Source organism: Chrysemys picta, chromosome 3 (genome assembly GCF_011386835.1).
Source record: "Chrysemys picta bellii isolate R12L10 chromosome 3, ASM1138683v2, whole genome shotgun sequence".
NCBI classification, from domain to species: domain Eukaryota; kingdom Metazoa; phylum Chordata; order Testudines; family Emydidae; genus Chrysemys; species Chrysemys picta.
This window is the reverse complement of record NC_088793.1, coordinates 173715219-173739336: the sequence shown is the minus strand read 5'-3', so window position 1 is coordinate 173739336 and position 24118 is coordinate 173715219. Positions and strand designations below refer to the sequence as shown.

General features: G+C 37.4%; 1 protein-coding gene across 12 annotated transcripts in view; it reads right to left on the bottom strand.

Moving 5' to 3' along the window:
* PPM1B (protein phosphatase, Mg2+/Mn2+ dependent 1B) overlaps positions 1-24118 on the bottom strand; it is a 107601-nt gene that overhangs the window by 5794 nt on the left and 77689 nt on the right. For all 12 annotated transcript variants that reach the window (XM_065590671.1, XM_065590674.1, XM_024107450.3 and 9 more), the window contains 4 exons: positions 20926-21789; positions 19053-19170; positions 5844-5955; positions 4505-4562 (listed from right to left, as the gene is read on the bottom strand). In XM_065590671.1, the coding sequence (XP_065446743.1) occupies positions 4505-4562; positions 5844-5955; positions 19053-19170; positions 20926-21771 (1134 nt within the window). In that variant the 5' untranslated portion in view covers positions 21772-21789. The remainder of the gene's footprint in view (positions 1-4504; positions 4563-5843; positions 5956-19052; positions 19171-20925; positions 21790-24118) is intronic.

The following is a 24118-nucleotide window of genomic DNA, read 5'->3' as shown; positions in this document are numbered from 1 at the left end:
AATGCTGTAGCTACATCAACCTACTGTAGACTAGGCCCTAATCAGTACACAGTGCAAGTATAAAGAACTACTGAAAAATACAGCCACTTAAAAAAACAAACAAAAAAACACCCAATATCTGAGAGCAATCCAATCTCTTTTTTAAATTAATAAAATAACAACTCTTCCTATTACATTTTAGCTAGCCTCTAATGATTTTTTCTGGTAGTATTGTAACCCTCCTAAAATAATTTTTATAACTTGTTTCCATTTTAAATCCTTCAGCTACATCATTGAGAAAATCAAATGCAAGTTAGCAAAAATACATTATACTATTCGTTTAGATTGCAAACCTTTTGGTGCAAGGGTCTATTACATGTTGGGCACTGATTACTGTACAGCACCACATACATTTATAGTGCTATTAAGGAGCAGATCTTGTCTCCACCTTCCTATCTATAGAGATCCTTGTCTACAACTGAAATGGTGAAATTACTACACAAGAGTGCTACACAAGGGTTCCTGGTAACCAAGCATGCCCCTAGGGATCAGTGATCATAGAATCACAGAATATCAGGATTGGAAGGGACCTCAGGAGGTCATCTAGTCCAACCCTCTTCTCAAAGCAGGGCCAATCCCCAGATGAGCCAGGGATCCCAACTACTCCACTCCACACCAAGTAAGAGTGCACAGGAGTCCAGTGACCAAGCATCTCGGAGGCTCCAATACCACCCACAAAACATCGCTGCAAAATTATAGGGAGGATTCCTTCCTCTGCAGATCTCTTCCAGTACAGTGTTAATGATTTGCTCTGTGTTAAGGATTTGCTCCTAAGTTATTATTTAACAGAAATATATTTGAGAAATTAAATAGTTACCACAAGAAAGTGCACTAGACCCGAGGACAAAATTCTTGAGTTTGACTACAATTTAAATAAAAGCCTTTATAGTTGTGAAAAATATAACTACATTTGTATTCTGAAAAAAATAATCGATAAAAGATGCTTTCTGAACATTCTTGATTCATCAAGCTATAAATTCATTTGTCATCAAATGAAGATTACTTTTTTTATTTAAGCTGTTCACACTACAGTATATTGTTACAACCTAGACATCTGCTCAAATACAAAAATTAATATAAATACCTTTTACTTTATAATTTCATCAGTTCAGGTTTTATCCCACACCATATATTTTGTTGACTGTACATTAAAAACATGCAATGCAAATCATATCTATATATAATCACTTTATCAATACGGTATAAATTAATTATATGGAATGTTGATAAATATATTACACATCACTAAATGAATGATTGAAGATTTCTGAATGTTGTCATAAGTAAGGAGTTTCAAAGATTGTTACAGCAATATTGCAGATAGAAAAATATTAAACAGTTGTAAACATTTTTCTTAGTCTATGTAAGAATACAGTTCACCAAAATAGGGTCAGACTCTCAGCAATGTAAAATCAGTGCAGCTCCAGACTGTGCAAATTAATACTAGCTGTGGATCTGGCCCATAATTTTTAATATAAAGCTCTGCTTTTGCTATAACATGACTTATACTAGGAGCATTGTAATATTTCATTTTGAAACACACTTTACAAGCCACCACCAACTGGGTGTGTTGTATGTATCCAGCCCTTTCCTTTGGTATCTGATTGAATGCAGGTTTGTAGGGGCACTCCAGTTATGCTATCACAACATAGAGAAGAACAGAAGCATTTTAACTAATAATGGAATTATTCCTTCTTCAGTCTTCTTCTCTAAGCATCAAGCTCAGGAGACTGAAGGAAAGTCCAGGGGCTGGGGGAGTGAGTTTAGCAGTGACCTAGAGCAGTGTTTCTCTAGAGCAGTGTTTCTCAACGACCGGTCCATGGACCAGAGTTGGTCCCTGCCAGACACAGTTTAGGAATGCAGCAAGCCAGTCCCTGGTATCAAAAAGGTTGCGAAACACTGACCTAGACTATCAGGTTCAGCACAGCACATGAACTACTAGACTCAGCCTCTCTTAAGGAGAAAGGAAAGTACCTTTCATCTACTGGGGTACTATAAAGAGGTGTCAGCTCTGTTGTCCAATGGCAGCACTGAATTTTCTCCTCCCTTCAAGTCCTTCTGGGACATATGAGCCAAGGACAGAGAAGGGAAATAATGCTGTTGTCAAATGACGTAGATATTCCTATCAGAGAACCAAATTTGATCCTTTACCTAGTGTGGCTGATGCATTAAACTGCAGTCCCAGGTCTAAGGGACCTCTTGGTCCTCCAATACTCAAAGATCACAGAGATTTCCCTTAATATAGGGATTTTATTTAATTCTAGCAGAAAAGAAAACTATATTTATATAGCTCAAAAAGTGCATTGCACTGTATTGTCCACACTTTTTGCATAATACAGTATTCAATGTAAATATAACCTTTAATAGTAAGCCTGCCCTTCCTTTGTTTTTACTATGCCCACCAGATTTGCATTTGTGTAAGAATTAAACAATTATTTTAATAAAATACAAATAGATAATATTTAAGAACTGATGAAGCAGGTCCAAGACATTTCCTGAGATTCATCAGTAGCTGAGAGAATGCTTAACATATTTGTTTACTCTGGTTTTTGCCTTTGTGGAGCTACACAAATTATAACAATTTGGTCCTTTGTGTTTTCCTTTGAAAGTCTTTCTTTGTCACAAATATGCTGCAGCACCATCAAGCATTTATAATTTTCTGACAGAGGAGCCAGGTTTTTTTTTCATTGCAAATGTTCTAAATTGGGTGCTTTAACTAATCCTAAACATTTCCATTTTTGGAAATGGGTAAAAAGATGCTGAGACAGAGAGAACATATAGTATTCCAACTGTTAGGAGTCATGGTGGGTTGGGAGGATGCAGAGTTACTTGCAGGACTGAGGAAACAGCAGATGTTTGAGGATATGAAGACAGCTGAGACACTTGGAAACATGCTGGCTTATTTTGGGAGGAACTGTGGCACAGTTTGAAGGGGTTAAGGATGTAAAATTTAACTAACCTTTATGATCTAAGACAAAAAAAATAATATAAACTACAAATTTTAATTTTTAAAAAGACAGATGTGACAATGAAACCATTAGCTATTTATCTGTATTGTGACAGCACACCAAGGCCCAAATCAGAATCAAGGCCCCCAACTGTGCTAGGCTCTATAAAGACACATAGAAAGACAGTTCCTGCCCTGAAGAACTTGCAATCTAAGGCCACATCTACACTAGAAAGTTTTACAGTAACTTTATTGCTGGCATACAGCTGCCAACATTGCAATTGCACATGCACTCTTAAGACAACACAACATATCAAGCTAACAGCCAACAGAAGGGAAGTAGATGGAGTGAGGCGAGAAAGACAGTGATAACAGTAAGATCATATAATTACAGAGGCTAATTATATGCACAACTAGATTCAGAATAATTTCAAAGTAGTTAAAATAAATAAATAAATAAAATCTGACAACCCTACCCAGCCTCTCAACAGAGCCTTCACTTGCTGACTGAATTTTTTTAGGCATCTCAGCATGCATGGTTCCTGGGGACCATTTAGAGAACAGGGTAGTAGCTTTACAAATTAGCTTAGGGAGTGAACCCTATGGGTAAAGGGGCAACATTTTGCTAAGCAATGAGAAATTATCTAAACAAGTAAAAAAAAATGTTTTAGTCTCCTATACATGAAGTCTCTAAACCAATCTGTCACTATGGAGCTGACTGACACGGAATGACTGTTTACAATTACTTTGTAAAACAGATGTTAAAAAAGTGTAAATTGTAAATTTCATTTATTCCTTACTCAATCCAGTAACGTAGTAATTTAAACAGTTACAGCAACCAGTATAGTGTTGTACTTTTTTTGGTCTAATTGAATGTTTAAAGGTTTGAAAGCTCAAGTGTCCAGGAGTTGAACACACAACAGGTGTAAATAATTCATTAAAAAAAATTAAATCAGGAATGAACAAAGAACTTGTTACTTTCATTCAAGTGTAAATTATAGTAGTTCTAAACCATTTCACAAAAGATCTTCAAAACTGAAATACACTAATCTTCACTGGAATCACCTGTGCAACATGCTAATAAAGCGTAGCTAGTATCACTACCAAGACCCTTTTCACTTAGTGCACACAACAGAAATTTTCTGTGTGAATATGATTCTTACAAGGACACAGAATTTGACACTAGATTTTTCAAGTATAGGACACGTAACAAAATTACAATCTCATTACCTACTTCAAAGCCAGAGCATATTTAAACTACCAACAGCTCCTAAAGTAAGTCCCCATATTGTGGCTCCATGGTCTTGAACGAAAAGCAGAAGCAGCCATTTATATTAAAAATTAATTCTTCAGAATTGGGTATCACACACAACATCGCTGTGCCTTTAACAATAAAGTTTTTGAACAGTGATGTACATGTAAATATATATATGAAATTTTGTTCCGTACCCCACCTGCATTGAAGTATTATGGTTTCCTCATTATTAGTGAAGTCTAAGATCCCAAAGTAAAACTTACCCCATCATTCTCTCTGTGTGGATTCAGCCTGTTATACACAGCTTCTATAATATTACGCCTAAAAATTAAGAAAAAAAAACAAAAAAACAAAAAAAACCTGTAATATAGCAGAGAAATGCCATATAAATTTGAACATCCTACCACAAAAATGAAGAGAGATATTTCATGTCTAAACTTCTGTTTGTCTACCCTGAATATAAAGAGTTCAGTTAATGGTAACGAAGGATTTTTCAAGGTTTAGGTTTGTATGCGACCAACGTTTTTCTCTTCTGAATTTTTGCTTCCCAGCCCCCTCTCCTCGCCGGTTTTTATCCCACTACATCTTCAGAGTTGCTTGAACATTTCATAAATTCCCACCATGTACATGCAGAATGTCCCAAGTTTTATTACAGTAGTTCTGGAATACATTCATACTTTCAGCTTAGCCCAGCAGTCTAAGAATTCCTAAGGTGAGCAGCAATTCTTACCATACACAAACCGTGAAATGTGAAAATATATATTTTAAAATTGGTATTTTTGAGGCTTATGCTGGGAAATGATACCATGTATGGGAATCCCAATGTAGAAGATTTTAAACAGGTCTGTACCTTGGCTTAATAATGGCTTAAACAACCAGAACAACAGTTCACTTAAATTCTCTCTTGGGCTCATATTGCCAGTGACACAAACAAATCATTAGCAAAAAACCTGGTGTCCCATCTATAGGCTTGCAAAAAAACCTGGTGTCCCACCATAGGCTTACCTCAATTTTTCCTAAAATGTCATTTTAAAAAACATTTCACAATTTTAATACTGAAAAGTGCTTTCTACCTTTCAAACTTTCAGGCTGACGTTAAACAAAATGGGTGCAATTTTTCTTCGAAGAGGCAAGCTACGCTGGCACTGACCCAAGTACACATTGGGCCCTGAAGCAAAAAATTCAGAGTAGCATGAAAATTGTTCAATTTTCTATTTTATCACTTTCTATAGATAGTGAACAAATATAAAGAACTAAAAATTCAAATATGCCAAATTTTATATCTTTAAATGTAATTGTATGGGATGGTAAACCAATATGTTATGTATCAAAATAGTCTTTATTTTTTCCCTATTTGGGATGGAGTGGGGGGCTAGTAGTGGCAAAATAGAAAGTATTGTCTATATTTTCTGTAGTGCAGACAGTGAACTAGTTTAATATATGAAAAACTGAGCAATGTTAAATGTTTAGTAACTTAAGTTTGTACATCTTCTCTACTAAAGATAATCAAGGCTTCAGTTAATGAAGAAACATGTTGAACTTGTATTTATATTCAAAATTATAATTACTAAAATCCATAAATCATTCCAGCACTGTACTTACTTGCCCGCTAGACCACCCCCAGGTGGTAAATTTGGGATATTCTCTGCAGATAAAATGCGCATTACATGAGCAAGATCAGGCATTCCTTCCTCACCCGACTTCTCCATAATTTCTGGTATAAAACAAAAAAAGTCCTAATTATTAGTTTAAAATGAATCAGCTGCAAACAATAAAATAAAATCCAAGGTACTATTACTTTAGTATGGAAAAAGATTTAAATTTCAAAATAAAAATTCTTACTTCCCCATTGTACATAAGCAACATTATTTGTATGATGGTAGGTAGGCCCAGTCAGGATTGAGGCCTGTTGCAGTAAGTGCTCTGTAAACAGAATGCATTTCCAAAATAACCAGATATACTTTACTAAAACATTTGGCAATCTGAAATTTTTGAATTGCTGTGTATGTATACATGAATTCTTTTCAGAAAATAGAACATCTCTGGTATATCTGTTAATTTACCTTAAGGACTGCTCATATGAAAAGTCAGAGCTGCTACAAGGCAAGGTCATACCACTTGCATCTATTATCAGGTATATGCAAATTACCATAAACAAAACACAGGGAGAATAAAAGCCCCTTGTGGATGGTATAGCTGGGTTTGGTTTTCCTTTTTTTGCATCTGACCAGGGTGGAGACTTGTTGGAATAAAGGAGAGAGATGTACCCTAGATGTAAACAGGTCATAGTGATTTTTAGGGCAGATCCAGAAAGCTTTGTCGTCTGTTAAGAGACTGCTCCGTGTATGTGAAAGATAGCGCTTTTAACAAGATTAGCCTTTTAAAAGTTTTGCTATTAAGAGGACAGCTTGTGTATCAAGGCAAACTGGATAACCATCCTTCTAGACCTTATACAAGGTATGCTGATCACTTGCACTCTGCGCATAACTACAAGAAATCCATAAATATTTCCCAATGTTCTGGTATAGGAAAGGACAGCTTCTCTTCAGATTTCTTTAGTTGGAAGGAATTCCTTTTTGGGGTATGCCTACATTATCTGTCTCCATAGCAGTAGCCTGGTGCACTAGGCTTTGTCTTATCTTCCAAAGAATTGTGCTTTTGTGGAAAGGAGAAGAACATAAGAATGCAATTTTACCGTCTTCTGAAAAAAGATTTCTTGGATCAATGTTGCTTGATTTTCTTGAACCCACTGAAGGAGGCCACAAAAGTCCCGAAGGAGATCAGATAGGTAAGTGAGGCTTCCACAAAGAGTGTGAGGGGCTGGTAGGTGTCCTCAGAAGGGTGAGATACAAAGGGGGATGGACAGACACCCAAACAGCTCATGCATCTTCTGCTTTCTGTTGAGCTTGGAGAACAGTGCTGTCCCACCAAAGACTCGGCATTGCTGCACCTGGCAGGTTGAAAATTTGTTCCAACAACATGAGGGAACCTGATGGGGTCTGGGATACAGTTTGGAGCCCTACTGAGCACCGCTGTTTCAAGGAATGGGAGATCAGTGCAGGCAGAAAGAATACTAGTGGAAGCAGACTAAGCTACGTTGGGGAGACCGATCAAACAAAGTGGCCACTGTATCTGGAGACTCGGCAGATTGACAAACCCTACTCAAACCACTCTTTAGCTGGGAAATTCTTGTAGCTGGTAACAGACAATACACAACTGCTGCTGCAGCTCACTGAAGAATTCCACCACTGTGAATTAATATGGAGAAGAAGAAACTGCTGACCAGAAACTGGGTCCCACAGATGTGGAATAGGACCCAGGAGTGAAGGCAGCAGAAAAAAGAAGAACCCAAGAAAAATATTCAAAGTGATTAGATGAGAAAAACTATTGAAGGTGTTAGTTTGCTGCTGGAGGCAGCAAAACTGGCATTTAAATTCCAGCCCTGGATTTTAAAAGGCAAAGCTAGTGCCTAGAAAAGATAAATTTGTATATACTTCTCTCCATATAGGAATTGGCAAGATTTAGGCAGAAGTGGCTCTGGACTGTCAGAGGAACACTTCAAGGGAACAGAAGAGACAGTATGAAAAAACAGAGCACATATATAAATAAATACTCCAACCATAAAAAATGGTTATATAGTAGACAAGAAAAAAATTATACCAAGCTACTATCTTCAAAGATATTTAGAAAAATCCTAAAAACAAAAACTGTACTACTGATTACACAAGTATAATGAGGTGGCAAGGTTTTGCTGTTGGCCTCACTTTTAGGGGCTTCTGGAAAATGCTCCTTGATTCCTGTTTGCCCACTGTGGCTCTTGTCTCTTATTAAATACCAAAGGAGATGGCAGTAGCTCACTTAGCTGAGGAATTTTAGGAACACAGACATTCTAAAATTCTATTTGTGGAATGATGTCCAATGAAATACGTTTTGTATAAAATGTTGGCAAGGGGTGAGAGCAGGCCTGGTTGGGCAAGGAGACTGGGATTGGAATGAGAAACCGGAGAAGTGAGACGGGAACAAGGAGTCAGAGGTGAGAAAGAGACTGTACTGATCCAAAGATAGGTTGGGGTCATGCTTGGAGGAATGGGCAGAAGAGTCTGTGACCAGCCGAGAACACTTCCCTCTAGAGTGGGAATGGAACCCAAGATTCCTGAAAACAACAAGGAGTCCAGTGCCACTCCTTGTGATTTTTGTGGCTACAGACTAACACGGCTACCCCCGATACAAGATTCTTGAGTTTCACCATTCCTCTACTATCAGCAAACATCTGTGAAACCCTCTGGCAAAGTGTCCCATCCCTTCTACTGTTCGTCCACAGAGGAGGACAATCTACTACTGCTATCAGTTCAAGTGCCAAAGGTCTGTGCAGTGAATCTAAAGATTCCCAACCCTGATGCTGTCACATGATGGAATCTGTTTTTTCAGTTTGCTTTTTAAAAATGTAGGAAATTACACACACACACACACACACACACACACACACACAATCTGAAAACAACGTTTTTCAATTTCACACTCAAGTACTCAAAAGCTAGGAAATGCCAGAATTAAGGTTGCCTGTGCAACCTCAATTTGGCCTTCTTCTATGTATGCATTATGGTACAATTTAATTAAACGATCACATATTATCTTTTCCATAGACCTGCTGCTCCATTGTTCTTTTAACAGGTTTTTGTGTGGTAGAGTATACATATGCTCTGCCACCAGATTTCTGAAGTCAGAGACTTGATATTTCCTGCCTATTTTCATGTCATGCCAAGTTCCCGATGAATTGGTAATGTACAGGATATACTAGGTTAAAAAAACTGAAGCATTTAACATTTGTAGCTATGTGTATATTAAAAGGGAACAAACTGAAAACAAACTGAATATAGATGTATAATAAATGATTAGCATATTTGAGGGAACACACACATTTCCATTCCTCAAGAAGGAACTAAAAAAAGTTATAGTTATGATTATCTGCCAACTAATGTGCTTTAAACTGCCTAGTAGGCTTTGAACTGGACCAAGAGAAAAGTATAGTTTTGAATTAGAAGTAATTCATTATCAACCACACTAGTTTTAAAAAGTGACTGTATAAAAATGGCATCTTACTTGTAAGGGTTTTTTTTGTTTTGTTTTTTGGTGTATTCAGAGTAAAATCCTTTGTATTCCTGCAGATCCAACCTAGCTAAGGCTGAGTAAGTTGGAATCTATTCTGTCTCGTACATCAACACTTTACTTACTGGGACACAATCATTTAAACCTATGCAACCCAAGAAAGACAATTATGTGAAATAAAAAACAAGTATACTACTTTTAAAAACTTTTTGTAAACAAAGCCTAAAATTTGGTCCAAAAAGATGTAAGTGTTCTTTAAATCCAGAGTGTATATGCAATCAATTAAGAATTAAATAAAATATTTGTTTTGATTTACATAATAAAGACACCTATACAAGACTCTGGGCACCCTAACCCATAATTAATACTACAACAAATCCTCACCAGCAGTAAAATAAACATTCAAAAGAGAATTCTCTCAGCCAGCCAGCCACCTAGCCACAAAAACAACTCATTTCCAACCGTCGTCATTTCAGGAAGTATATCTCCAGCTCTCTTCAAAAATCTTATCAAATATATCTTTTGCTGCATGCCCCAAAAGTCACAAAATACATAATATTTCAGACTAAGAGGAGCAGTAAGTTCCTGATTCTTGTAGCACTCACAGAGAATGCCGTCAACATCTTTTATAACTATGGGATTCCAGCTGAAGTGCCTCTGCTGACCATAGCTGCAGCAGTGTGGCATAGAGAGAGAGAAGATACGTCAGACAGGAAAGAGCCAAGCCATTACTGTATAAATCCAATAGTTGAAAGCCTTTGTTTCATATATCACAAGCAGAATAAAAGCCATTCCATATCATGAAAAGTATCAACAAATGACTACAAAACATACCACACTAATCAAGCCAACATTCAACTACTAGAATATGTGAACTAAAAAATAACTAAAGTTATTCACAGCTACTATCGACTTAGAAGAAACACTCCCTTTCTTTAACTAAACAAAATAATTATCTCCTTCACACCACACTGCGTCCCTCCAAATAACTAACTCAATGTATTAAATAAAGTTGTCACGTCCCTGTTTCTCCCTCTATGGCCCCATCTGTAGCTTTTCTTAAAAACACTTGGCAGATACACTACTATTTCTAAAAAAGTTAATATTAGCAAACATAACTAACTTCTCCCCCACCCCCTGAATAATTTGTCTCATGCACATCACTTGTTTGCCAAAGTTGGTTGGTTTGTTTTGTAAATGAATCACCTGAAGAGTTCCCATTAAAATGAAGAAACTAAAATATTTGAGATAGTTAGCCATGTTCATCGTTGGATAAATGAATTATTGACCGTGATCCATCAAATGCAACCTTACAAATACACTTCAGAACTACTCATAGCTTGTACCTTTGGAATATGGTAGAACACAGTGTAGATGTCATGATACAAAAGTAGCTCTTATGAGTTACAGTATATAGCCCCCTTTAAAAACAATCTCAGACCCAGCTGAGAGCGTAAGTAATTTCTAAGCAGTGCACTGAACACTTGAGAAAGGCATATGAAACAGTCAGATCAAATTGTAAGCACATAGGGTCACTGAACTTTACTAGTAAGCCCTAGAACAGTTTGATTTTTACAGACCACTGCATACCACACAATTTAATGATGTGTGCAAACCTAACAAGAACTTTACTCTTCACTTTTTGGGGGTTTTATATTAAAAGACTAACTGTGATTTAAGACACAAGATTATATCCACATCACCATCCTTAGCACACTAAACCACCACCAACATAAAAGTAATGTCTTGGTTATCAAATTGAGCTAATATCCCATTAAAATCTACAGAACTTTTCTGTAGGGAGTGGAAAAAAATGTCATTTCTATGAGCTTGACTTAAGTGCTTTGCTTCAGGAAGTATATTTCTCAGTCAAAAGGTCTGGTATTTTTCTAACTCACATCAGGAAAATATTTATTTAAAACACTTTTATTGAAAGGTGCCAATAGCTCAAATATAAAAAAGAAAGTAATTTAAATTTTTATAGCCTCTTAGCTATCACAGTTTAATAGACCATGGAAGAGCTCTTTTAAAAAAACAACACTTGGAATATTTTTAATGTGGGTATTTCATAAGTAAAACAAATGCTACATCATTCTTATTAGACATAATTAACTTTACACCACTTCTGCAATTTAAGAGACTTTATGGAGGCAGAACAAGCAGATATTAATAGAAGTGTTATAAGATTTATGTGGTGACTTAACAGAGGGGCAAAGTCAAACAGTCTTCCTTTTAGGAAACAATGTTGTTGGTTTGTTTTTGTTTTTTTGCAATCTAGTGTCTTATTTCACATACTAACAGTTCTAAGATCTATTATACTTATTTGAACAGAATTATCCCATATCTTTTCTTTATAACGCTAGCTTGAAATTAAATACAATACAAAACCATACTGCTTTTACTTTTGCTGTTGAGCACACTTTCACACAATATTTTAATTGGCAACATACATTTGCCATCCAGTACTCAATGGCAGTTTCTATCAAGTTCTTTCTTTGAGGGTGCAGATAGCATTTTAAAATTTGAAAGCACAACTACCATTGTATTGCCCCCGTAAACACGTTAGTTTTATTAAATGTTATTTCATAAAATGACCAATGTGATTAGAAGAAATGTATCATGTTCTTTTGTGTCCATCTGGTAGGGAACAAATTCATGCATCCTAAAAGTTAATTTCCCTCCCCCTCTCCATTACATGTTCCTATTTCATTCTCTCCTTTTCCTTCAATTCCTTTTCTTTGAAAAAAAATCTTAAAACAAGAAAAACCCAAACAAGCAAAATGACAAAGCTAGTATTTCCTATTCTTTAAAGCTTTATATTTTCTTTCCCCGTCCCATTCCCTCTCACCCCCAGAATAGATTATTCTCTTTTCCTGCATATTCCATCATACTCTGTCCCTCCTCAAACACTCACTCTCTCTTCTTAGCTCCTCCCTCCTTAACTCTTCTCAGTGGGAAGCAGAGGTCACTTTTGCTCCCATATAGAAATGGTGGGCCAGTAGCTGAATGGGACCAAGTTCTTCTGATATGTAAGCAATGGTAGAAAGATGCAGTGTTAGATCTTGGATATCTGAATTTCTTCTCTGCTAGTTCCCTTTTTATTGTCTGCTCCTGACCTCATCCTTTAGATAAAAACTATATCTTGACATACACTTGGGCTATGATCCTGTCTCTGCTTTTCTGTGAAGTCTATGGGAGAGTGCCTCTATGGAGCTGGGAAGAATTAAAAATTACCCTGAGGTAATTTTTAATATACATATGGAACACAAAAGCCCATTACAATCACATGTACAACTGCAAGTTCAAATCAGTCTGAAATTACATGCACATTTTTAACACCCAATGTTTGAAAAATCTGATTCCTCATGGCAAGAAAACCCTACACTAGTCTTTTTGTGAAATATCACACGTAACTTAACTGTAGTTGCAATTACTTATTATGCTCTATTTTCAAAGACTAGTTCAGTTTCTTGGTACATTCTGATTACTGGTGTATCAGGAGAGCATAAAAAAAATCCACTCTGCTGGGAAGAGAGGGGAGCTTTCCCTGGTAAATGCCATTAAATTCTGCAAGACCAAAATTTTTTTTTTTTAACAACAAAACAACAACAAAAAAGATATTTAGTCCTTATGGTTGCAATGAATCTTGAAAATATTAACTTAGTATAAACTGATGCAGTGCATTCTTAAGCCTGCAGACGAACAGCTCACAGGATCTCTGATGTTACTCAATTTTGTCACACTGAAGCAGAGTAAAAGCTGACCAAAGTCTTGTCAGTTATCATTGCTGATATTGAGAATCCTGTGCCAAGCAGTGAATTGAAAATATCCGTTTTTTCTCTGCTGTAACTTTAAGAAGCTACCTTTTCCTTAAAATTCCACATGTTTATTTTATTCAACTACTCGATCATGTCTCATATCAAAAGGACTGTTAATTAAAAATCCTGGTTGAACGATGAAGATACCACTTCCCAATTCTTCATTCCAAAGAACAAAATAGTACTCCTACTGCAATCGAATGGACCACCACCACCTCTCAAAGATCAAAGACCTTAGATTATTGAGTGGACTCATGTACTTCAGTTGACAACTAAGTAATTTCTTTTAAAATAAGGTCAGCTATATTTCACTCTGTTTGGATAGGCAAATCTTTATGTATCTATATGCTACTCTGAGGCCTGATCTAGCAAAGCACTTAAGCACATGACTAACTTAAGCACATGAGTAGTTCCACTGGCATCAATGGGATGAGTCATGTGCTGAAAGCTAGGCACATGTTTAAGTACCTTTCTGAATTTGGGCCTGAAAACAATCAATACAGTCACAGTGATTGTGATCACGGGAAGACACAGTCTTATTGACCATTATAACGGGGCATGAGTACATCAGGAATATACCTACATAAAAAATACTAATACAAAAATCAACTAGAAAGCAGGAAGTCAAACAAAAAGAGTGGGTCGCCTGGCACTCTCCCACCAGCAACACAACTCTTCCATTTAACAGGCTGGGACTATAAAGTGTATTAGATTGCAAAATCAACTAAATGACTTCACAAATTACCAGTTCTTGCACTCTATTCTCCAGAGTGCATTCTATCCAAAAATGCATGCAAAACTGTTGAGAGCAATTAGCCCTCTTCTGATGTTTTCTTAAAAAGAGGCTCCTTCTCATTTACAAAGCTGCTACTTTTTTTTTTTTTAAATATTCAACCAATTTTTCCAAACTTGACACCAAACATATTCCCCGTTGAAGAGTAAAACATGTCACGACGTAAATTTTAAAGACAAATTATATAAGTTATCTGGACACAACAGATGCAATGGAGTCAAACAATTTTTTCAACAGAAACAGTTTTCCCACACTCAGATAGCAAACAAACCATCTAAAGTGTCCACTTCAAGCACCCACAAAATGTCTACTTCTGTCCTATAAATATTTGATGAAAAAATTTAATAGTAAAATTATAGGCTGCCAATCTCTTAAACCAGAATTCAGCCACTTTATTAAGGAAACAACAGACATATGTCAAAAGGCTAGAGAGATAATGAATTTATTGAGGACAGATGAAATATGCTGGGAGAAAAATAGGGAGGGGAAATATTGTGAGTTCTTCTGCTTTGTCTTCTGTTTTCTTTACTTGCTTCTATTCTTGATATAAATTTCTTGACTACTAACTCTCATTCCTTGTCAAATGTATGTCATTTAAAGGTCTTATACTTTATCCAACGTACAGAACATTGAATGGCAGGGGGAACTCCTGTGGGAAAACCAAAAACAACTGAAATAATATGACTAACAAATGTTTGGGTAACTTATTTCTGTTGAATACTCTGGCTTACCAGTCATTTACATTTTGAGTTATTTCAAAATAGTATTAGATCAAAAGGAATATTCCCCTATATTTGACCCCTATATATGAAATAAAGGTCAAAATCTGAATTATATAGATCTATCCAAAATTAGATTTGGTGGACTATTATAAACAAAAAGCAGTAGCTTATAATAGTAGTATACTTCCCAGATCATTTCAAAAATCAACCCCCTCAAACTAACTAGAAATTATCTGATAGGCCACCCCTTAAACTTTTCAGTAATCTGCATTTACAAAAGCTGCCCTGTTTTGACTGTTCTATGTATTTCATAGCTACTTCGGGTATGTCTTCACTACCAGCCAGATTGGCAGGCAGCGATCAATCCAGCGGGAATCGATTTATTGTGTCTAGTTTAGATCCCCGAGCGCTCTTCCGTCGACTCCTGTACTCCAGCTCGGCAAGAGGCGCAGGCAGAGTCGACGGGGGAGCGGCAGCAATCAACTCACCGTAGTGAAGACACCGCAGTAAACAGATCTAAGTGCATCAACTTCAGCTACATTATTCACGTAGCTGAAGTTGCATAACTTAGGCTGGGTCTACACTACCTGCCTGAATCGGCGGGTAGAAATCGACCTCTCGGGGATAGATTTATCGCGTCCCATCGGGACGCAACAATCGATCCTGAATCGACGCTCTTACTCCACCAGCGGAGGTGGGAGTAAGCGCCGTCGACGGGAAGCCGCAGAGGTAGATTTTGCCGCCGTCCTCACAGCGGGGTAAGTCGGCTGCGATACGTCGAATTCAGCTACGCTATTCGCGTAGCTGAATTTGCGTATCTTAAATCGACCCCCACCTGTAGTGTAGATGTAGCCTCAGATCGACACCACCCCACAGTGTAGACCAGGCCTCAGCATAATCAGAAACAGACACCAAAGAAGCTGGGAAAAGCAAAGTAGCATGAGAAAATTTGTGACAATGATGGGTGTGGGTGGCTTTCCCAGAGTCTGTTAACAGTTTGTATGTTCACTTATTCAACAGACATACACTTAATGAAATGTATTTTATCTTAAAATAGGTCATCTAGAAAGCCAAAGAATTTACGCCAAACATTTTCAAGGAAATATGCCGAAAATTAGCATTTCAGAAGTCACCATTATCTACCATTAAACTCAGCGGGAGCTGCAAATACTCACTACCCCTGGAAAAAAAAAATCAGACCACCTATTAAGATACCTAATCTAGGTCCCAAGTTAGCAAAGAACATAAAGCCTGAACTCAACCCTAAGTACACGAGTAGCCTCACTGAAGTCTATGGGACTACTAAACCACATGCTTAAGTGCCTTCCTGACTCAGGGCCTCAAGGCACCAAAATAATTTTTAAAAATATCAGGGTCTTGTATCATCAGCTATTCCACCAGGAATGTATTATTAAATACTAAGACACTAATGCACATAAGAAAAGTTTAGTTTAGACCCACTTCTATATTTTGCCATATAATTCTGTATATAACTGTGTGCAACAAGAATACTAAGTAAAGTAATTTTCTTAGAAAGAATGATATTTTCACAAATAAGGTTTAACTAACTTTGCAAAATTCTAAGCAAGTGAATGCTTAATAATAATACTTATTGTGCACTTCTACAGCAAGTTTCATTCAAGGATCTCAATACATTTTAAAACAAATCTCAAAACATTCCTAAAAAGTAATAGTACCTCTGCATTATAGATAAGGAAACTTAAGGAAGAAGAAGTTAGGTGATTTGCACAAGGTAACAGTGGTAAGGCCAGGCATATGGTCTAACCACTAGAAAATGCTGTGTCCTGTACAGTACTGTAGTAGGTATACAATAAATTGTGAACAGTCAGTAGTATGCTTTTCTTTTAGATATTTTCAAGAGTCTGAGAAGAATCACTCTCCTTAATAGCTAAAGTAAAAAAATCACTACAGTTATCTCTAGTCCTATTTATTATTTTTATTTGGATTTTTACTATTCTACATACAATAAAAACATGTCCATCCAATGATCCTAGCACCCTTGACAATATTTTTAAAATACATTGAATAGACCCACCATCAGTTTCCCCAGATCAAGCTAAATAATGCAGCAATAGAATAATAAAAACAAGAACTAAAGCAACATCCACCAGACTCCTACATCGCCATTACCCATCTTTACCCAACACCCATCTCCAAACAGAAAAGCACACCCTGAAAGCTAACATTACTTGGGTTCTCATGGGTCTGGAGAGGACACAAGTTTCACAAGTCCAGGGCTCTAGTGGCGAACATCTTGCCAATCATGCCTTCTCTCATACTGCAAGGGCTTCAGCTCAGGCATCTCCAGTAACCTGAACTATAGCAATATACAATGGGCTGAGAGAGGTGATCTCTTAAGCAGGTAGGTCCAAGGCCATTTAGGTTTTACAGGTCAGAACCAACATCTTAAAATCAATCCTGAAACTTACAGGCAGTCAGTGCAGATTGTAGAGCACAGCACTGATAAGCTTGTGGCAGGAAACACTGCTTAACAAGCAGGCTACTGAATTCTGCACTAGCTGCAGTTTCCAAATAGATCTAAGAAGCAGTCTCACAGTCTAATCCAAAGGCTGGCTGAGAGTTGCAAAGTCTGCATCTAAAAGAAACGGGAACAGGCCTCCCAACCATCCAAAGTCTGACTTGCTGTGGCTGCTACCTGATCAGCCAGTAGCAGCCACAACTCTAATCAGACCACAGATTGTGAAACTGGTCAACAAACAGAAGGCACATACTTACAGAAAGACCAACATAACCCACCACCATCTCTCCCAGTTGCTTTCCCCAACCAACCGATCTCATCTCAGTCTTATCTGGATTGGACCTCAGACAGGTAGCCCTGATTTCTACCTAGAGAGTCCCCCAAAACTCTGAGTAATGCAACTGACAGCTTTAGCCAAGTCAGGGAAGATGGAGCTATAAAGCTCCATCGTCAACGTACTGAAGACACTCAACTCATGCTTCTCACTAATCCTTCCAACAGTCATGCAAATATTAAGCAAGAGGGGTGATGATGGAAACTGTCAGAAACCCAAATGAAAGTGCCCTCGGTGAACAGCAATTGCATACCACCACCTGCAGAGCACTCACCAAAGTCAGACTGAAACCATCCAAAAGCAGCCCCAATTCATTCCTGTGGTGGTTTTGCAAATGAGTCAATGCCAACTTGTAGTAAACAGTATCCAAGGCAGATGACATATTTGATAATATCATCATGAACATCTGATCTTCATCTATCACCAACAGGAGTGTCTGTGCCATACTTAGCTCAGCAACAAGACAGACAAGGGTCAAAGATGAGAGGCCACTAGATACTGTGAGAGTTGTCTTACCACAGCCTTTTTACATAATCTTAACCAAAAATACAAGATTCAGTAAAGAAGCAATAGTTGGTAAGATAGCATCAAGCAATGGATTTCTGGAATTAAGAGCACTGTGAAGGATAAGAAAAAAAAATTGAGCCAGCAAGCCACTTTTACACATGCGGTGTCACCTTCAGAAATCTGCATCTTCAGAGAGAGAGGAACTTTACTGAAGGCTCTAGATTGGTAGAAGTTAACAAAGACACTGATTGATAGGGTTCTGCATGCAGATATCCATACACTCACATGCTTATACATACACATATAACAGAGTATTTGCTCTTGGCACACACTTAAACCCTTCAGGAAAATATTATGCACTCGTGCATACAGTTGTTTTCAGTCGTTCAGTCATAAATCCTCTTTTTCTTCCCTTTTCTTAAATTAAAGTCTTAGCAAAGCATGCATTTTTCACCGAGGACTATTTATATGCTAACTTCAAAGTTTTAAAATAAAAAATTGGTTGAATTATTTAAACATTAAAAGGGCCTGAACAATTTTTAGTGCACGAAAAGCTTATTTCACAATAACTAAAAAACAACAGCTTTCCTTCAAACCTGGGGGGAGGGAGGGGGGAACAAAAAAAAAAAACCCACCTATGGGTTGAAATGAAACATTAGAAATAGAGTCTAAAAGAGTAAATCAAAAGTGCCATCGCAACCCTAAATATAGAATAAGTTGTTAGCATGATATTACAATATACCTCTACCCCGATATAATGCGACCCGATATAACACCAATTTGGATATAACGCGGTAAAGCAGCGCTCCGGGGGAAACTCACGTATAGATTAAGGAAGAGATATTGGATATGACAGGGTTAGCTAACCCCAAATAACTTTTAACCCTTTTTCTAATTTTGGAAATCCATAGAGTTTTATCTACTTACATCAGGTCTGAATTTGGCACAGCATCATTTAAAACTTGAGAACCATTAGGTTTTTAAGCTTATGAAGACAGCAGCATTTTTAATACACAAAGTGGTTTTCCTACCTTCGACCCGTGATTCCAAGTGCTTATCCAGCTCAGCATCCTTTTTCACTGCCTCATCTGAGACCTTGGGGGCATTTGAAAAACAAACTAGCACAATACTCATGTTATCACGACTTCCCTACACAGTGGAGAGAAAAAAACAAGTACATGAGAGGGATCCTTAGTTTTAAAGCTCTTGCCTTCCTTGCTATTAATCACTCTAGCTTGTTCTAAGATAGATATTATAATGAACCATTGTTAACACAATTACTTTATTGCACATTTGTAACAAGTTAATTAGCTGCAATATATTTCATGTAGAAAAAGATTTTATAGTCTTGAAATGTTATATATTATCTTACAATTAATAATAAATATATAATTATTAAGCATTTCTTCACTTGCTTAAAAGATAACAACAAAAAGATCACCAGTTAAAATGAAGAAATTGTTTAAACTGTTACCCAAACCAATAACAAATTAAAAAAGCTAATATTTTATTCTATGAAAATACTCAGGTGAGACATTACAGCTCATTCCAAATATATTCATTCATCTGAATTCTATTTGTGTCACTGCCTAAATTGCATTTCACTTTGATGCTATGAAGTTCCAAAAATGAATAAGATCACTTACATGGCCAAGAACCAACATAACGTTATGTTTCTCTATCCACCTACCCAGGTCAGCCACTAATATATAGTTAATCTGGAACACACAATATTCTTGCAAATTATGCAAAACTACAAATTTTTAATATCAATTTAATCTCCCACTTGGAAATTTTTACACATTTCCAGCTGATGTTACAGTTCAACACATACTGGGCGAACACATCAACACTACTTTCTGTCAGAATCTCTCTCTTGTACCTCACTTTTTGCTCAGTAGTAATTTGCAAAACTATAACCCTAGCCGTAATTTAATTTACTACTGTACACCCATTCCCAGAGTGTATACTAATTCCCTCACAGAGCTGATTAATCAAAAGTTTGGTCTTCCCTCCCTCTGCCTGCCATGTTTGTATAAGCTTAATTGAAACTCTCGATGCTGTAGTCTGAGGAGCTTGTAACGGAGTTTAGTAAGGACTGGAAGAAGAATAGGTATCCTAGCTGCTTCTATATAGCATAAAGATTTGAAAGAGGGTTTTAAGAAATTATCCATTCTTGCACTGCAAATCTGGAGAGAATATTGTGACAACCACCAGTAGCCAAACGAATATGGTAAACCCAGGGTTACTGGTCCTTATGTAGCCTTTTTTGTTCAGACCTACACCGGGGGCAGTTCCTAGCACCCATCATCACACCCACTCTCCTGCAGGAGCACAACAGGACTCTGGAGTAGGGAGAATACCATAGTAGAAAGGCCTTTGTTTTTAAAGTTTCCTTCTGCACCAGGCCTAAAAGGATTCTCACCTTTCGCAGTCAATAAAAGATAGTCGTTGGGACTCAAAAACTTCCCTCCTCTTCCAGAGTTGCAGAACATTGAGGCTAAAACTTCAAATTGAACTCCAATCTTGCAAGTGGTATGAACTTGTTCACATGGAATTTGGACATCAGTGCCCTATATTGAATCTGCCTATATGGAGCTCAGTGCAAGATCAGGACTCAATTAAGCATTAAGTATATTATAGTAGTCCTGCCACATGCACAAGCCTTGCAGATGTTGTTGGTTGGAAAAACAGCAGCGCATTCAAGCGAAGCTTACAGTGTGTGCTGCAGGCTACAATGCAACCATGAAGAATTCTCTGGGCAACTAGAAGGAAGTGCAAGCTATTTGCATTACCTGAATTACAACCAGAGGGAAGTGAAATTCTTCTTTGTAACTGGTATTGTATTCATCTAAACAAAGATCAACAATTGTATAACAACTTTTAGGAAAAATAGTTACATACCTTATGTAAACAAGTATCGACCACCCAATTGCACACTTTTTCCAGGTCATCTGATACTTCAAGCCTAGACTTAACAAATTCACAGAGCTCTTCATTGCTCATAACATCCCAGATCCCATCACAAGCTAAAATGATAAATTCATCCTCTTCTGCTCTTAAAATTTCATAAACCTCAGGCTCTGGAGAAACAAGCTGTTCTGTAGGGCCTTTGCCATCAACACATTTGTAGTCATAGTCGCCCAGAGCTCGAGAAACTGCCAATGAACCATTAACACGCTGAATCATTACACTACCTCCTGCATTCTGGATTCGCTCCTTCTCCCTTGGGTTGCAAGGTTTGTGATCCTGTGTTGAAAAACACACTTGTCCATTTCTATAGAGAACAGCACGCGAATCACCACAGTTGATAAAGTATATATGCTCACGTGAAATCATAACTCCCACGGCTGTTGAGCCACTCCTGTCCATTCCATTTCTGAGGTCAGAAAAATTGCGCATATATTCATCGATTTTCAAAAAGCCAGTTCTGATTCCACTCTTGACATTTTCCACTGAAGGCTCAAGAGCTGATCCTGGTTTTTCTGACGCCCTAAAATCATCATTGTTGGTGATGTGTTCTAATAAATGTGTTGAACAGTAATTTGCCACACGAGATCCTGCATGACCATCATAGACAGCAAAAAAGGACCAGTCCTCTAGGCCATGGGGAATACCTACAACAGCTGTGTGAGCATCTTCCATTTCCACTCTCCATCCCTGCATACTGCTGAGGCCATAACGCAAGCCGTTCCCTGTACCATGAGCATTATGTTTATCAGTTTTTGGTTTATCCAAGAATGCACCCATGTTTACTTAATATTGAATCTGGAAAACAAAAGAAAAATCTTATTTATAAATCTATTATCCCACAAAAATCTTGTACAGCAATCTGTCAAACAATTCATATACAATTTTCTTACAGTACAGTCAGTGAATTACTGTATAAAAGTGTGTACAACAAAGTATGTATTTTTATTCAGGTTAGCTATGGGGGGAAAATAAGGTCAGTATCAATTTTTTTAAAATGTGATCCTGTCGAATTAGACATTTTTGGTAGCTTACCCGCCACTGCCCTCAAGGGGGGAAGAGGGCTTATCTTTGTCTTAGGAACATTTCATGCTCACTTACATTTATAAATGAAGGAGTCCTTCACATGGAAGGAGCAGTTTTGCTGGCTCTCTAGTACCATCCCTTTCTCCCCAATCCATGTCCCTCCAATTCCATAAAAGTTACCAGGAAAAAATAGTACAGCCTCTCACTAATTTTTCTCCCCAGAAGCTGTCCAGTGTAGGGGAGTCCTGGATAGCGCTGAGGAAGTGAAGTAACATTGGTAGGGAGAGACCGGCCTACAACTGGAACACTGAGTTTGGGGGCAATTTTTCCAAGAGGAGTTTGAGGACAAATCCTTCTCCCTCACCCACCAGCAAGATGATGGGGGTAATTTCCAGAAGAGAATCCTGAGAGAAGTCCCTGCTTAAACAAAAGTCTGGGAACAATCTGGCCTCCTGTTTGTGTAAGCAGTTCCAATTTTTAACTTTTCCAAAACACATTTCTTAAACTAATTTTGGATGCAATTTAAAATTCAAAAATATATATTTGCCTAAATTAAAATTATCATGCTGCAAATAAATCACACCATTCACGGTACTAGGAAAAATCAAGAACTACAAAACAAATACAGTTCTTCCGTTCCAATTAAAGACCTATTTAAAATAAAGTAACTAAATGGATATAAGGACAGCAACCTTTTAAGATCATGACAGATAATTTACTCCAAATAATGAACTTGCAGTTCACACACATTCATTTTAAACAATATCCTTTAACTGGTCTTATTTTAGATAGAAGTCGTATCTTTCACTCTGATTATCACAATGATTTTTAATGCTGTACTGAGAAACAACATTAATTACACTGCTCACAGCCAAAATGCTTCTGAAATAAATGTAGTCAAACTTTACTAATTCTGGGTCACTGAACGAAAATGATGCTTAAAATTGTTGATTGGCTCTAGTTTTCAAGATACGCTATTGGGTCAGTATATACGACAGTATATACGATAAGTGAGTTATAAAGGGAAGGGATCTCAATTTAAACCAGAAATGACTAAAATACATCTTTGACTGGATCTATGAATAAATCTATGACTGGGTTTGGACAGTACTTGCTTTTCAGGCAAAACAATGAATGATGTAATCTGAAGCTGGTATTGCGTCATACATGATATGAATTGAATCATGTTATTCCTAGAAGTTATGGATGATGCAATCATAACGAAGCTTACATCACTCTGCTGAACAAATTGCCCTATATCAGCTCTAGAAATCATACAGTGTCGTGCTCTCTTATTTGTCAGTGTTTGATTTTGCAAAGGGACACATTTCTGTTTAGCCAAAGTGAGCAGAGATGCCTCGTACTTGTGTGAACAGTGCAGATAACTTCTGCTATGTTTGTGGTGAAGTGACTTTTGCATCACAAAAGCGCAGTATAACCACTATGATTAAGAAAGCCTATCACCTTTATTTTGGCTGCAAAATTGGAGATCAGGACAAGAGGTGGGCCCCACACATATGGTGCAACACTTGTGCAACAAATCTTCGCCAGTGGTTGAAAGGAAAAGGAAATCTATGCCTTTTGCAGTGCCAATGATTTAGAGAGAGCCAACAGATCATACCAGCAATTGTTACTTCTGCATGGTGCCTCCAGTTGGGAAAGGTGTGTCAAAGAAGAAAAAGTGGACTGGCAAGGAAAAGATGGCATGGAAAGCCTTCCAGTTAGTGGCAATAAATTTTCTCGGAAACAACAAGGCAGACAACTACAGGTTGTTGGTGGAAAACCTCCTCAAGGCATACAAAAGTCTTGGTTGCAACATGTCACTAAAGATACATTTTTTTGCACTCTCATCTAGATTTTTTTCCACCGAACTGCGGAGCAGTGAGCGACAAGCACGCCGAGCAATTTCACCAGGACATTGCAACAATGGAGAAACGCTATCAGGGCAAATGGAGCCCATCAATGCTTGCAGACTATTGCTGGACAGTGACAAGAGATGCTCCATTTAATGAATACAAGAGACAAGCCAAGAAGCGCCGAGTAGACACTGAATAGGACTAAACTATGTACATAATAGTTTTTTGCCTTTTGTTTCATAATA